We start from the raw sequence: 15,871 nt of genomic DNA, 5'->3' as shown, positions 1-15,871 counted from the left end.
CCTAGGAAATATTGAAAAGGCAGAATATTTCTCTGGATGTGAAAAGAAAGAAACATGTTTTAAAAGACAGAATAGCTGCCTGTAGCTTCCTGCCCATCCCCACTTTGTTAATGGGCCATTAAGAAGGCCAAGCTAGTCCACTTTACATAATAAAGACTTCTCCACTTCAGCTACAGGAAAGCATGATAATATTGGTCCCAACTCACCACATGGCATCTGAGAACTCAACCAAACCTGGATTCAAAACACAGCCTAGAGAGTTGCCCCTGCATGGCCCCATGGGAGTCTGACAACCAATCAGAATACATTTCTTACACAGGAACAGGAAACAGAGAGGTGGGACTGAACAGGTTATAAAAAGCCTAGCAAGCCCCTTCCTCAGCCCTTCTCTTCTTCTCCACCAACATTGAAGCATATGATCCCCCTTTTCTGTCCAGGGCTCAAGCCATGTGGGCCTGTCCACCGATAAACCATATTTCCAAGCAGCCTCCATGTCTCCAGTGTCTTTTTCCCCACTTGGAGCTGAACCCAGAAGGACATTTCTTTCAACAAACTCCCAGAATTCCCCAGCCAGCTGGCTGGGGAATTCTGGGAGTTGAAGTCCACAAGTCTTAAAGTTCTCAAGTTTGGGCACCCCTGCCTTAAGCTGTCTACTGTGGACCTTACGTCTTTCTTAAGAGGTCCCTAAGGGGGCGTGCATAAGCGCACCAGCGTGCCTACCGTCCCTGCCCTATTGCCCCATTTATATGTACTCTTTTTATGTGTTTATGGCTATGTTTTGCTTATTTATATCCATTTATTTGTGCCATTTTTCATGTACTTGTACTTGTACTTGTATCCTTGTACTTGTTGATAAATAAAATCAAATAAATAAATAAAATAAATTAAAGTTAAAGTTAAACAAACGTTCTGCTTGAAAAAACAGGCACTCTCCACACAAAAAATAATATTGCACATGTATAGGATAAGCCCTGGCGCGCAAGCGCACATCATTCCTCAGATGGAAACAGAAGTTCCTACCGTAGTTATGACTTGCGTTGCATTCTGGGTATTATCCTCCTTTCCTCACCCCTCCCTCCCGCGAGGCATGCGCTACAGTAGCTATAAAATACTGTACGTCTCCTTTAGGGTTGAATTTCAAGATCCTGGACGGAAGCTTCTCATTGGACGTCCGGCACTATATGCTGATTGGCTATAGAACTGAGTCTTGGCTTAAGGCGGGCGGAAGTCCGGCAGGCGGAAGTGGAAGTTGCTGGTGGCATCGCAGATAGAAGGATGGTGAGACTTGCGAATGGGGGGAAAGGGAGGGAAAACTATTTCTGTTTAAGAACAAGGCTTAAGAATACGAATTAAACTTTAATGAGCCTCGCTGTTACTTAAGGATAATTGGGGCTACTTATCCCAGCACCGTTTACTTTAAGGATACTTTTGTAGGGTCCTGCCTTGCTCTCTAGGCGTGAATATAGGATCTCCCCTTTGTAAAATGTGGCTATGCTGTTGCTTACTTCGTGAGTAAGACTCACGGAGTAGTAGCAATGAGTTGTGTAGTTGGAGCCTGTGTTAGTATTTGTAGAACTAAAGCAGGGTAAAGAATTGGTTGGGGGGGGGAGCTTGTTTCGTGAGAGAGGAGTTTTTGCATGAACCAGGAAAATGAAATGTTATCAAGCTGTAGATATTTCAACTTTTAATTTGTATTTAATTCATATAGCTGTTTTTTTTAATAGTGCTGCTTTTTATAAGTATAAAGCCTTGACTGGAAGAAATGTCTCTTAGAGATATGTTGAAAGCATCTAAAATTAGTGTTACTCTACGTCTTGTTAGGCTTTAGAGAATCTGCTAATATTACTCGATTACTGTGAAGATAATTGAAGGATTTTCCTGGAAATATATTTTGCTTTAGTAAGAGCAAGATGATGTTGGTGTTTGTAAAGCTTCACATCGTCATCTGTTTATGATGTGGGATTAAATGCAATTTTGATCTGTTGGGCGAGGAAATACTATTGATGTGGGATTAAATGCAATTTTGCTCAGTCCATCATTCTTAATTTGACTTCTTTCAATATGTTTTTAAAAACTGAGAGTATGTTGACCTACTTTTCAAAATATAAAAATGATTATTGGATTAATACCATTATGGCTAACTGAATTTGGCAGTAAAAGGCATGATCTGCTAGTTTATGGACAACTCTTTAGCTGCTTAAAGAAAAGTGGTGAAGTGATCTTTTCTTCATAAACATTAGAGTTGAGGGCTTGGTTGAAACTTATTTCCATCTTAAAATACCTCAATTAAATTCTAAGAATTTGTCAGTGGTTGTTGGCCATGAAAACCTTGATCTTCAGAGATAGTTCATTTGGAAATGATGTGCTGCTCATGAACACACAATAAAACAAGGCAATTATCTTTCCGTTCTGTTGCTGATGCTGTTGTTGGAGGTGCTTTGTGAACCATAATGGGAATAGACTACAATAAGAAGATGGTTTTTGATCCAGATGAATTTTTCTGGTAGGAACTTGAAATCAGGAGGGGATGAAACATGCTGTTTCTACTTGTGTGAGGCTGTCTCCTGACAAGAGGGACAAAAAATATTGTAAAAAAAAACCCTACAAGATGAAATTGCTGTGACAGCTTATTTATACCCTGGGTATGTTTCTCAAGCTGTTGAACTTTCTCTATTACAGCTTCCACTATCCTTGCTGAAAACAGCACAGAACCACCCAATGGTAAGTTATCAGACTTGGTTATTGGGATCAAAGTGTAAGTCTTTTATTTGTAAAGAAAGCTTTTTGGAAGTTCCAAAGTATAAGTATTCTTCAACTTATGACCACAATTGAGTCCAACATTTCTGTTGCTGAGACTTTTGTTAAGTGGGTTTTTGCCCCATTTTACAACCTCTCTTGCCACTTGTTAAGTGAATCACTGCAGTCATTAAGTTAGTAACAAGGTTGTTGAGTAAATCTGGCTTCCCTGTTGGCTTTGCTTTTCGGAAGGTTGCAAAAGGGAATCACATGACCCCAGGATCCTTCAACCGTTATAAATATGCATCAGTTGCCAAGTGTCTGAATTTTAATCACATAACCATGGGGATGTTGCAATGGTCATAAGTGTGAAAAACAGTCATAAGTCACTTTTTTCAGTGCCATTGTAACTTTGGTCACTAAATGAGCTTTTGTAAGTTGAGAACTACCGGTATTTGCTGTAGCTCTTGATGTTTTTTTATGATTTCTATCTTTTATATATCTTATGCTAGGGTCAGTGAATAATCACAAAAAATTTAATGCTTAGCAAATCTATTGTTCCAAATTTCTAAATGGAAATTTGCTAACTGTGCTTTGATTTTTTTCAAAGGAATAAATTAGTACAATTTTAGAAAATAGTATTTTTTTGTCAATTTATTGTACATTATGCTTTCTTATCTATTGGCTTGTAAAGATTTTCAATAATATGAATATGCGAAGCAATGCATTTATATAAAATACTTTTTAAATGTAAGCACTCTGCATTCATTTTCAACCATACTTTATATGCTATATTATAAATATTTTCCTGGGTAACCTAAAATATAAAGATATGTAACAGAAGACCAATAATGCAATCTCATCTTTTCAAAGATGAGAACAAAGTTTCCAAAATTATAACAAAAAACAAACAATCTGAAAATGTTAAAATGAAAATATTCTTAATGATATAATATACATCGTAGTATTAATTTCCTGAATATCAAACTTGCTCATTTAGTGGCCCATAGGTGGAAATTTTTGAAATCATAAAAAGTGCTAAACAGTGTGATTGATAGCATGTACGATGCTAATTTAAGTGTTGTGTGTTTATTATAACTTATGCACTGTTCCATTCCCATAGACTTTGAATGGCTTGCAATGTTAATGCCATTGGTGATGCTGGTTGTGAACTATAAAAATTTTTTCTTGGATCAGCATTTGTGTACTTAAGAGATTTTCCTGTACCAGTCTGAACTATTCTGATCTATTAGATCCATCCGGAGAAAAACATAAATAAAGCAGGAGGTATTGCTTCTCAGTGGATCCAGAAAAAAAGCATAAAGAGAGCAACAGCTATTGTGACAATACCAGTTTTCTAGAAAAGTCTCCCTGTAGAGATCAGAATGCTGTCATCCTGGAGTGCACATAGCAGGGGTGTCAAACTCAGGTTGTCATAGCGGTGTCACGTGACGCATCTGGACTCCCCCCCCCCTTTGCTAAACCAGGCATCAGTGTGGCCAACGCATGGCGAATCTGGCCCGCAGGCCGGGAGTTTGACAGCCCTGGCATATAGGAAGTTATCAAAGATAGATCCATTATCAGGAGCATTTTAATCTGTCAGCCCCATTTTTTTCTTTTTATTGGGTTGCTTTGTTATTTCAATGGACAGGAAGCTTGTATTCATAACTATGGATACTTTAAATTTGCTTTCTATTGTGTAAAATTCCTGTGTGTTGAACTGGTAGCAGTGGTTAAATGCAGCACTGCAGGCTACTGCTAGATCAGCAGGTCAGCGGTTCAAATCTCACCGGCTCAGGGTTGACTCAGCCTTCCATCCTTCCGAGGTGGGTAAAATGAGGACCCAGATTGTTGGGGGCAATATGCTGACTCTGTAAACCGCTTAGAGAGGGCTGAAAGCCCTATGAAGTGGTATATAAGTCTACTGCTATTGGTAGCAGAAGATAATTATAATGTGATAATGTATCTTTGTTTTTGATCTTAATTATAATGAAGTCTATATGATGCACAGATGGTCAAGTGGAGCATGATCTTACTCATCTCCTCTGCCTTTTGGAAGACACATATGTTTAATGATGTCAGAAAATAGAGGAAAGACGAGATGGTCTGGATATCTGAGAGGCGACTGTCCCAAAGGAGGAAAGCCATCGTTGAGCAAGCTCAAGGCCAAAGCCCTTCAAGATGGCATTCCTCCAGTGTTGAGTTCCCCCCATGAGTCCCCTATTCCCGTGATGGCAAACCTATGGCACGCTTGCCACAGGTGGTACGCGGAGGCCCCTCTGCTGGCATGCAAGCTGTCGCCCCAGCTGAGCTCCACCTCGCACGTACTTCCTACTGGCCAGCTGATTTTGGGGGTTTTGCAGCGCATGCTGTTTAATCAAAATGCAGTTAAAACACTATACAAGCCATCAAGAATATAACTATATACATCCAACAGGAAGTGCCTCACAGGAGCAGATAGAGGTAAATCCTAGAGAGGCAGGAAATGTATCACTGAACAATGGAGATGGATGCTAGAGAGGAATAAAGCTACATACAAGGCAGACAACACCTGTAACAGTGTAGGCATGCAGGGGGGGGCAGTGCACCCCCACATCCCATTTTTGATCCCAGGAGGCTTCAGAGAAGCCTGCTACACCCAAAACGGGATGCGGAGGGGTCATGCAGACGTGTGGGGAGAGCACAAGGGTTGCATGCACATGCGCAGGAGGTGGGGAGCGTGGGGTGATGGTGTCGTGCATCCATTGTATTATGGGTGTGCGCACATGCTGTCATGCGTGCATGCACGCTTTCAGCACCCAAGGACAAAAAGGTTAGCCGTCACTGCCCTATTTGATAGCTAGATTCAGCTTGGAGGTATGCAAGTCTTTAAAGGTGACACCTTCCACCTTGAATTGGAACTGAACCAGTGGAGGGATTCAAATAATTTAACAGCCGGTTCTCTGCCCTAATGACCAGCAGGGTAGGTGGGGCTTGGTGGTCATGTTGGGCATGGCCAATTCAAACATCACTCACATCGATGGGTGCTTCGCCTTAGCTGTTACAATATAATAAGGGTTAACCGGAGAGGCAGTTTTTGTAAGCAGGGCAATAAAGATTAGGCTAGAAACAACACCAGAATGTTTCCTTCCTGCCTTCCTTACAGGATTAGCCCTGTAAAGTGGGAAAAAACAAAAGGAGATTTCTTCCAACAACCGGTTCTCCGAACCTCTTAGAAAGTTAAGAACCGGTTCTCCCGGGTAAGTGCGAACTGGCTGAATCCCACCACTTAACTGAACCTTGCAGCAAGTACAGTTCCTACCAGGGGCAGCCAAATAAAACCCCTATATTGGTCCTCACTGCTACTTTTGCTTACAGAGAGAAAGGGCTCTTAGCTATTAAAAAGACACATCATTGCCAATGAGGTACAGAAGCATGCACACACATCAACTAAATTTAGCAGTGTGGTCCAAATGCCCATAGTTATCTTTGTACGTGTATTGTGGAAGCATCTCTCAAAATTCACCAAACCCAACCAACATTATTGAAGTTGCTGTGCATTAATCTACTGCGGTGCTTAGAAGTTTGTGGACCTTTTTGAATTTTTGATATGTAGCTTTGGATTATTTTCCTCAATAAATAAGTGGACAAGTGTCATGTTTTGGACTCCTTTGTTTAATTAACTCTTTAGTTTTAGGAAATATGGAGAACACGTTATGTTTTGAGTATATTTATCCAGAAATATTGGAGTCTTATGTATACATGTTCCTGTTTTTCCAGCTATGGAATCTTGTCCCTCATATTCGCTGGGCTTTATGCTATTTTGTGCCAGCACTCCAAGCTCCAGATGTTCCCATCCACTCTGAAGCAATAATAAGAACTAGGCTGGAAAAAAAATGGTATTTAAAAATCCAATTGCAGTAAGTGAAACAGTCAGAACACTCAAAATTATAGTATACGGGGGCCTAAAATGTCTCCTGAAGAAGTTTCTTGGATGAGAAGTGAAATATCTTTAAGGAAAAACAAAGTCCAGTTGCCTTTTGGAAAAAAATGCACCCTTGGGACACATGACCTATTTTGTTTTCAGGACTGGAACATTCAAAAAAGTTGTTCTGAAGTCACCTCTCTAATTACATGCTCCTACGACACTGGATTCACTGGGTGAAAAAAAAATGCATTTGTCAAGAGACAAAATAATTGGAATCCTCCCCAGTTATGGGAGGGGAGGTTGGCAGACGTTTCCAAATACAGTCTGAACTGGTGCACAAAAGTTTTTTTGCTAACAGCATTTTGTTAAACTTATTGTGTAAAGGTTGTATGCGTTAGATGATGATGATGATGATTGGATTGGATTGGATTTATTACATTTATATGCCGCCCTTTTCCCCGAAGGGGACAGGGCGGCTCACAATTCAGTCAGGGAAGGGGGTACAGACAGGGGATAAAAGACGAACATAACAATGCACAATTTAAAACACACAACAACCATACCATTCGAGGAGGGGGGCAAAAGCTCTTTAGCCCCAGGCTAAATGATGATGATGATATCCAGTCAGTCCTGGCTGACCTTTGGCAATTCTATGGGCCAAGTTTTTCTACATCTTTCAGTCTTGCGCTGCTTCTTTGAGTTGTTCGGAGCTCTGGCTGATGTCAGCTTTGATGGTGTCCAGCCACTGTGTTCTTTGGCAGCCTGGTTTCCTTTTGCCGCTAACTTTTCCAAACCTACCGTATTTTTCGGAGTATAAGACGCTCTGAAGTATAGGACGCACCTAGCTTTTGGGGGAGGAAAACAAGGATAAAAAAATCTGCCTCCCAGCAATTCGCCTCCTTGCAACAAACAGTAAACAGTACAGACAACATACACTGTTTGTGGTGTATTTCTGTGCATGTGTGCCTGACCCATAGAAATAGCAAAGAATTGGAGAAATGTACATTATAGCAGTATATTAATGCCAGAAAGTTTTCTTAGATGTAGTCATGCTAACTCCTCCCAATTATTTAAGTAGATCTCCTCCAAACATGACTAAGTCAGGGTCTAACTCAGCTGCCTTATCTTAATACTACAACAGGACACTGTTTCATTTCAGACTATACTTGTACAGATACTGTTAAAATTGATGTGGCTTTTTGGAAGTATAGTTATTCTCTGCTATTTAAAAGAAGATACAATAACACTGGGTCTCTTCAGATGAAGCATTTATTTTAAAAAGCTTCATTTTGTTAAGTTGTCTAGAACAATAATAAAGCAGTCTTTAAAAATTAAATCTAATAATTTGAACATTCTATAGGCATTTATAGTTATTGACTTACCTCCTTGCAGCAAACAGCCAACAGCCTGATTAGCACAAGAAAAAAAAATCTGCCAATAGCAATAGCAATAGCAGTTAGACTTATATACCGCTTCATAGGGCTTTCAGCCCTCTAAGCGGTTTACAGAGTCAGCATATCGCCCCCCCCCCCCCCCCAGTCTGGGTCCTCATTTTACCCACCTCGGATGGATGGAAGGCTGAGTCAACCCTGAGCTGGTGAGATTTGAACCGCCGAACTGCAGATAACAGTCAGCTGAAGTGGCTGCAGTACAGCACTCTAACCACTGCGCCACCTCGGCTCTATGCCTCCCAGCAATTTGCCTCTTGCAGCAAACAGCAAGTTTCACTTTCGATTTCAGTTTAAGCATGGGCCTCCCAATCATCAGCTGTTTCAGGCTGCAGGGATTGCCGCCTCCGCAAGCCCCATTTTTCCGTTTACAGCAAGGAGGTAAATTGCTGGGAGTCAGAGGCCAAGGGGCGAGGGTGGGTGGGGCTACATTCAGTGTATAAGACACACCCAAATTTTCACCCTCTTTTGGGGGAGGGAAAGGTGCGTCTTATACTCCGAAAATACTGTAATTGTTTTCGCCAGTAAATTTCCCTGCATGGCCTGGCCAAAATAGGTGCGATGCAGTTTTGTGATTTTTGCCTTCTAGTGATATATGTCTGATGTTATGCGTTCCAGTACTTGCTTGTTAAATATTACCATCTAATAACTGTGGTGCCTTACTCTGAAAGGCAATAACTTATTAAGATATGTTTGTATGTATGGAGGAAATAGCAACGTGTGAGGAAAAACACAGGTTTTTGTTTTACGAGAATGAACTATTTCTTAATGGAATTGGACTACTGAACTCTCTGTTGATTTTGTTATATTGCCTGTTTTGCCTTTTTAGCTGGTGGAACTCAAAAATGGTGAAACTTACAATGGTCACTTGGTTAGCTGTGATAACTGGATGAACATCAATCTTCGAGAAGTTATCTGTACATCAAGGGTAAGGACAGCTTCTATGCTTTTCTGTTATGGATGATGACTGCTGATTTTTACAAAGGAGGACAGAAATGAAATCAGAAGAATGATTGTGTAGAAAACAATTATATAGGCTTTAGAAATTGCTTGACTGTTGACCTTTGTTGCTGCAGTTAAGTGAATCACCATGGTCATTAAATGAATCACATAGTTGTAAGTCAGCAACACCTGACTTTCCTCATCAATCTTGCTTGTTAGAAGCTGGCTCAGAAAGTCACAAATGCGATCATGTTCCACCAGGGCAGTAGTAAGTGTGAGGACCAGTTGTAGGTCCTTTTTTTTCAGGGCCATGTTAACTTTGGACATTAAGCAAATAAGGCATTAGTCAAAAGTTGGACCATAAGAAATTTGGACCATAGGACAGGCTGAGCACCAAAGAATTGAGGCCTTTGAACTATGGTCCTGGAGAAGATCCTGCGAGTCCCTTGGACTGCAAGGCAATCAAACCGGTCAGTCTTAGAGGAGATCAACCCTGACTGCTCTTTAGGAGGCCAGATCCTGAAGATGAAATGCAAATACTTTGGCCACCTAATGAGAAGGAAGGACTCACTAGAGAAGAGCCTGATGCTGGGAAAGATTGAGGGCAAAAGAAGAAGGGGATGACAGAGAATGAGGTGGCTGGATGGAGTCACTGAAGCAGTAGGCATGAGCTTAAATGGACTCCAGAGGATAGTAGAGGACAGGAAGGCCTGGAGGAACGTTGCCCATGGGGGGTGGAGATGCGTCAGACATGACTTTGTAACTAACAACAACAAAAACCTATAACTCAGTCTTGGTGATCCTAGTTCTCTATCTGAATATTTTATATTTGTACCAATAAAGGTAAATATTTGTAGCTCAGGGTTGAAATGAGGGTTCCTTGGTGTTCTCGGAGCTTGCTTGTTTTCTTGCAGATATTTCATTACCCAAACCAGGTAACATTATCAGTGCCACCGTGTTTCCTCGAAAATAAGACAGGGTCTTATTTTCTTTTCACCCCCCTCCCCAGAAATAAACGCTTGGCCTTATTTTCGGGGAGGTCTTATCTTGTTATTTTTGAGGTGCAGGAGGCCCCTTAACCTCGGCCCGGGGATCAGTTGATCCAGAGAGGGTTGAAAGTTCTTTCTTTGTTTCTGGCACACTCTTGCCAGCCCTAGCATCGCTGGGCCTGCTGCTCTTTTTGCAGCCGCCACTCAGAGAAAGGGAGCGGTAACTTGGGTTTGTGGGAGTGGCCTCCGCAAGGCTGTTCTGCCTGAATGGCAGATGCATGTGGGGCATGTCCCCCCTTCCCCCCCAGAAATGGCGGGGACCGGCTGCGCATACGTTTAAATATTTTAGGGGAGGGCTTATTGTAGTGCATGTGCTCAAAAGCCCAATTGGGCTTATTATCCAGGGAGGTCTTATTTTGGGGGAAACAGGATAGTAAGGAGTGCTGTTTTCTGTGAGTTTGTATTCTGGGTGGGTGGGTTGGGGTGGTCTTAAGGATTCTTTGGTTGGGCTGTAAACAGCCACACAGAATATAAACTCACAGCAAATAGCACTCCTTACTAGCCCTGATGATGTTACCTGGTTTGGTTAGTGAAATGTCTGCAAGAAAACGAGCTGCGCGCACCAAGGACCCTTTATTTTATATTTGCTAGTTGCCCACTAGGTGGTGCTATCAGCCTGACTTCTCCCTCCAGATACCAAATTCACTGGGCCTTGATAGCCTTTTGGGAAATAAAAACATTTTGCTTTTTGACAGAAAGACATTTGAGAGAGAAAACCAATATTTGGCTCAGAAAGACAAACATAATATCAATGGGTCACACACAATGGGAAGGCAATGAGAATTCTCCCTGTCATACTCATTTTTAATATGACAAAAATAACTTTTGACATACGTCTAACATAAGGAACATCATTATTTTTAGTAGTCTCAAAAATATTTGGTGTATCTTTCTATGAAACTGATTTTTAATCAGACTGTTGTTTTTGTAAAACAATAAGGAATAAATAAATATAATTCAACATTCAAGGCTACTGAGAGTAACCACAGTCTGATCCTGCGTTCTTCTTGTGTAGGATGGAGACAAATTCTGGAGGATGCCTGAATGTTACATCCGTGGCAGCACCATCAAATACCTGCGTATTCCTGATGAGATCATTGATATGGTGAAAGAAGAGGTGGTCTCCAAAGGCAGGGGCCGTGGTGGAATGCAGCAACAGAAGCAGCAGAAAGGCCGTGGCATTGGTGGCCCTGGGCGAGGTAAGTCCTCTTTTTAATGTTTAGAAGAAGTTTGGAAACTTTTTCCCGTGGTCATTAAAATCTCAACACTTGGAGCAGTGGGGTTGAAAACTTTCTGAATGATCCCATTCAAATTTTACACTGAGCCATAATGTGTTGAGGCCTTTGAACGATGGTGCTGGAGAAGACTCCTGCGAGGCCCTTGGACTGCAAAGCGATCCAACCGGTCAGTCCTAGAGGAGATCAACCCTGACTGCTCTTTAGAAAGCCAGATCCTGAAGATGAAACTCAAATACTTTGGCCACCTAAGGAGAAGGAAGGACTCACTGGAGAAGAGCCTAATGCTGGGAAGATTGAGGGCAAGAGAAGAAGGGGAAGACAGAGAATGAGGTGGCTGGACAGAGTCACCGAAGCAGGAAGCATAAGCTTGAATAGACTCCAGAGGATGGTAGAGGACAGGAAGGCCTGGAGGAACATTGTCCATGGGGTTGTGATGTGTCGGACACGACTTCGCAACTAACAACAACCACAAAATATGTTGCTTTCAGGTAGGTTTTTGTTTGAAGCCATAACATGGTTTATTTAGGAAATCCTGGCTAAATTAATCCTGACTAAACAAAGTTATGAGTCTTACCCATTCACCATTATTTCAATAGGAGTTCAGCTCTATAGCCGGAATGGTAAAGTGAATTCTGTAGCTATTCAGGCTCTGGCCAATGTAAGGGATTGGGTTAGTGGCCCCTTGTTTCGTTCTTGTAGCAAAGCGTAGGATGCAGCCTTCCATTAAACATAGCTGACGTTACATCTGGAATATATTACATTTCAGCTCTTATAGTATTTAAGGCAGTTGTCAATAGAGGTGTAGTGTTCTGTTAGTACTCCTCAGAAGATCTCCATAAATACTAAAGGCATCTAACAGTGAACTCCATAAATTAGGTGCTGTGTGAAGTTCCTTTTCATCTGCTGTGCTTGCCAGCAGTTTATCAGATCATCATAATTTGAAGAAGAGGAAAACCTCTCTCTCCTCCTCCTGAATCATCTGTATCTATTTATGTCTCAGCTTGGCCGTATTTCCTCTGAAGGAGGAGACTGAGCGGGCAAAGCAAATATACTTCCAGTTGTCATCCCCCCCCCTCTATACTGCAAGTTTGAAGACAGAGTACATTCCTGCCTTTTTGTTAGCTACATATAATTGGCATAATAATCGTTTTAAAGATAAATCATTAGTATCCTTGCAGTTTTAACTGAAGTCTCCTCTGGAAGCATTTGGAAGATCACGTTATTTTCCTAGTGACATTAAAAGAGCAGTAACTCTCAATGGCACTGAGAATTTGGCTCAAGCTCTCATCAGTCAGTTAATCAGTGGAATAGCTTATTTCCAGAAGCTGTGGGTGCTCCCGTCACTGGAGGCTTTTAAGAAAGAGACTGGGCAGCCATTTGTCCAGAATGGTATAGGGTCTCCTGCTTGAGCATTCTTTCTCTTAATACCAAAAGTTGAGGGCAAGTAGAAGGTGGCAGAGTTTCTTTAGCCTGGACGCATGTTTCTGGCACCTATTGACAACAAGTTACGGGATTGTTTAGTCCAGCAAGATTCTCCCTACATTGCGGAGCCGTGACCTGTCAAAACCGCGCTCGACTAAGCCGCGCCCGATTAAACCGTGTCGCTGATGTCATGAACAGGGCGACAACAGCCAGCGGGGAGAAAGAAGGGCGCTTTAAATAGCGCTTTGAAAGCAAGCCGATTCAACTTAAGGTAAGGGTTAGGTTTAGGGTTAGGTTTAGGGTTAGGTTAAGGGTTAGGGTTAGGTTTAGGGTTAGGTTAAGGGTTAGGATTAGGTTTAGGGTTAGGTTAAGGGTTAGGTTTAGGGGGGTTAGGTTTAGGGGTTAATTTTAGGTTTAGGGTTTACAGTGTGCTTCTGTCTCCGTGCTGTTGTCGCCCTGTTGATGACATCAGCGACGCGGTTTAGTCGGGCGCGGTTTAGTCGGGCACGGTTTTGTGGTGGAACCTTACGGAGCACGCTGAGTGCTGGCCTAGAAACCAGGAGATGGTGAGTTCTACTCCTGCCTCAGGCATGAGAGTTGGCTGACTTTGAGTGACTTTGGACCAGTCATTCTCTTTCAATCCACCACACGTTATAGGATTGTCGTGGGGAAAATAAAAGAAGGGAGGAATATTTATGTCCACTGCCTTGAGTTACTCTTAAAGTAAATTAAAGTCAAGATAACAATGTAATACATTTAAGTTGGCTTATTCAGGAACCAATTGTTAAAACAATACACCTGAACCCCGACATTGTATTGATCAGTACTGGTCATAAAAACCTGGTAGAGATTGATCTCAGAGGGCTCTGATTGATATTTTGTATATTTTTTTGGATTTTATTAGTTTGTCAAGCATGTACAAGATAGCAGGTATTAATATAAACATGGATATGAAACATGAAAGAAATGAGTACAAATAAATGGGGACAGTAGGACAGGGTCTGTCGATCAGAATGGTCGGCAGTTTGGCGGTTCGAATCCCTAGCGCCCCGTAACGGAGTGAGCTCCCATTACTTGTCCCAGCTTCTGCCAACCTAGCAGTTCGAAAGCATGTAAAAATGCAAGTAGAAAAATGGGAACCACTTTTTGGTGGGAAGGGAATAGTGTTCCGTGCGTTTTCGGCGTCTAGTCATTCCAGCCAAATGACCACAGAGACGTCTTCGGACAGCGCTGGCTCTTCGGCTTAGAAATGGAGATGGGTACCGCCCCCTAGAGTCAGGAATGACTAGCACAACCTTTACTAGAACAGGGATGTTAGGTACGCTGGTGCGCTTATGGACGCCCCCTTTACGGACCTCTTAGGAATGGGGTGAGATCCAGTTTAAGGTTGAAGCTATGGGGGTTTGAGGATGTTAACAACATGAGTAGTTGCTCATCATGGGGTGTGCTGTGGGTGTCGTCGTCTCCAAGTCCCTCCCTCCCTGAGATGATGCTTCCCTTTCTGTTTCCAGGAGTGTTTGGAGGTCGTGGTCGAGGGGGAATCCCAGGGAGTGGCCGAGGACAGCAAGAAAAGAAGCCGGGGAGACAAGCAGCAAAGCAGTGAGGAGCTGAACTGTGGCCAGGGAAGTGCTCTGCGCCCAGATGCTGTGTCGTCATTGGGACATACTGGTTTGCTGTCTCCCCTTAACAAAACAAAGTTGTACTTTTTAAAAAAAATGTGAATAACTGGGATCTTAGACGTCTTGTGAGGGTTTACAGGTGTTTTACCACTCAAACGTGTGGTTTAGCCTCTGTTTGAATGGGCACTGATACAGAGTCCTTAACTGACTCCCCTCTTCTTGGAATTTACTACAGTAAAACGACTAGCTTAGCCAAGTTCACGTTTTTTGAAATTGGAGAGATAATGTGCAGTATTTGTGTGAGCCGTTTCATTCTAATTGATAAACCATGAAATGCATTTAAGCAAGCAAAAAAAAAAAAAATTGATCGTGTTGTGCGGAAGATTTGCAATCCTGGGGTTCTTTGGTAGCCAAAAGTTCCCAGAATTTAGCAGCTGGGAAGGGGAGTGTTGGTCTTTCCTCCTAGCTGGGGAGAAGAATTAAAGCAATGAAACAAGTTTACCTCGCGATCTTTTTATTGCCTAGCGCGAGATCATTTTTTTTTTAAAAGATTGGACTACTTTGAAGAGGGAATTACCTCTCTTAACAACCTCACCTTTCAAAAGTTTACTTTTTCACCCAGTTTGAGAAATAATACCTTCAGTGACTCATAGAGACTATTTTCAGTGCTGAATTTATGTTTTAAACAACTGAAATGTGGCCTCCCTCGCCCACATGGAGTAGCTTTTCTGTACCCCAAAAAGAAAATGTCCGTAAACCCATGGCGAGCCTCAAACTCAAAAAGGCAAGATTTAGAAACAGCTGTACTTCAAACGTCTGGGACCCAGAGGCTGGGCTCCATCCATTCCGACTAGCTTCGCTAGAGATCCACACCACACACAGGAAGTGAAATTTCACAAGTTTCACACACAAATACACACAATGCGGAATTAGGTGCCTCAGCAGAAGAACGGGAAAAGATTGGATTTCAGGTGACAGTTTCGAAAATACCCTTTTAGAAAACAGCACTTAAGAGAACCCGTTAGTCAATACTGATAAAAAACAAAAAGCAGCTGCAATATTTTGGGTAAAAACATTTTTACACATTTTTTTTTTTGGCCTGCTGTCTGTTACAGGTGGAATAAAGTTTTATCTGTTACTGTGTGTGTGTGTTTTAGAAAAGGGGTGGGAATGTTAATGAGGGGCACTGTAGAAATGTTCTCCAGGTATAGTAATCACACTCAAGAATAGGCAAACTCCCTTTTGTCTGGCCTGGGCCGGATTTCTTCTCTTGAATGTAGCAATTTTTATTCTCTTGTTTTTGCTTTCTACCTTTGAAAACTCCCAAGTGAATGCTGTTCTTGTTTTTGAAGCCTCCTTCAGTAGGAAAATGGGACTGCACCCATTCTTACAGATGGGAAGGACATCATTCATGCCATTTGGGAGTCTATTTGCTATGAAAGTCATTACAGGTAGTCCTCAATTTATGGCCGGTCACTTAGCAATCATTTGAAGTTACAACCAGTGGTGG

General features: G+C 42.0%; 1 protein-coding gene across 1 annotated transcript; it reads left to right on the top strand.

Moving 5' to 3' along the window:
* Window positions 1-1,175: 1,175 nt before the first annotated feature.
* Window positions 1,176-15,499, top strand: LSM4 (LSM4 homolog, U6 small nuclear RNA and mRNA degradation associated). Its single transcript, XM_087702189.1, has 5 exons — window positions 1,176-1,278; window positions 2,680-2,721; window positions 8,921-9,019; window positions 11,098-11,281; window positions 14,254-15,499. Exons 1-5 carry the CDS (start codon window positions 1,276-1,278, stop codon window positions 14,343-14,345), a joined length of 420 nt encoding a protein of 139 aa, XP_087558315.1. The 5' UTR covers window positions 1,176-1,275; the 3' UTR covers window positions 14,346-15,499.
* The last annotated feature ends 372 nt before the right edge of the window (window positions 15,500-15,871 follow it).

This window comes from Thamnophis sirtalis, unplaced genomic scaffold (assembly GCF_051295495.1).
Source record: "Thamnophis sirtalis isolate CommonGarterSnake01/CBP01778 unplaced genomic scaffold, rThaSir2_p1.2 scaffold_1, whole genome shotgun sequence".
NCBI classification, from domain to species: Eukaryota; Metazoa; Chordata; class Lepidosauria; order Squamata; family Natricidae; genus Thamnophis; species Thamnophis sirtalis.
Note: the sequence above shows the minus strand (reverse complement) of the source record. Positions and strands in the feature narration are given on the sequence as shown.

Coding starts and splice junctions, on each gene's coding strand:
- LSM4 (XM_087702189.1), top strand. Junction 9,020..11,097: donor AAGTTATCTGTACATCAAGG/GTAAGGACAGCT, acceptor CTTCTTGTGTAG/GATGGAGACAAATTCTGGAG. Junction 11,282..14,253: donor CATTGGTGGCCCTGGGCGAG/GTAAGTCCTCTT, acceptor TTCTGTTTCCAG/GAGTGTTTGGAGGTCGTGGT.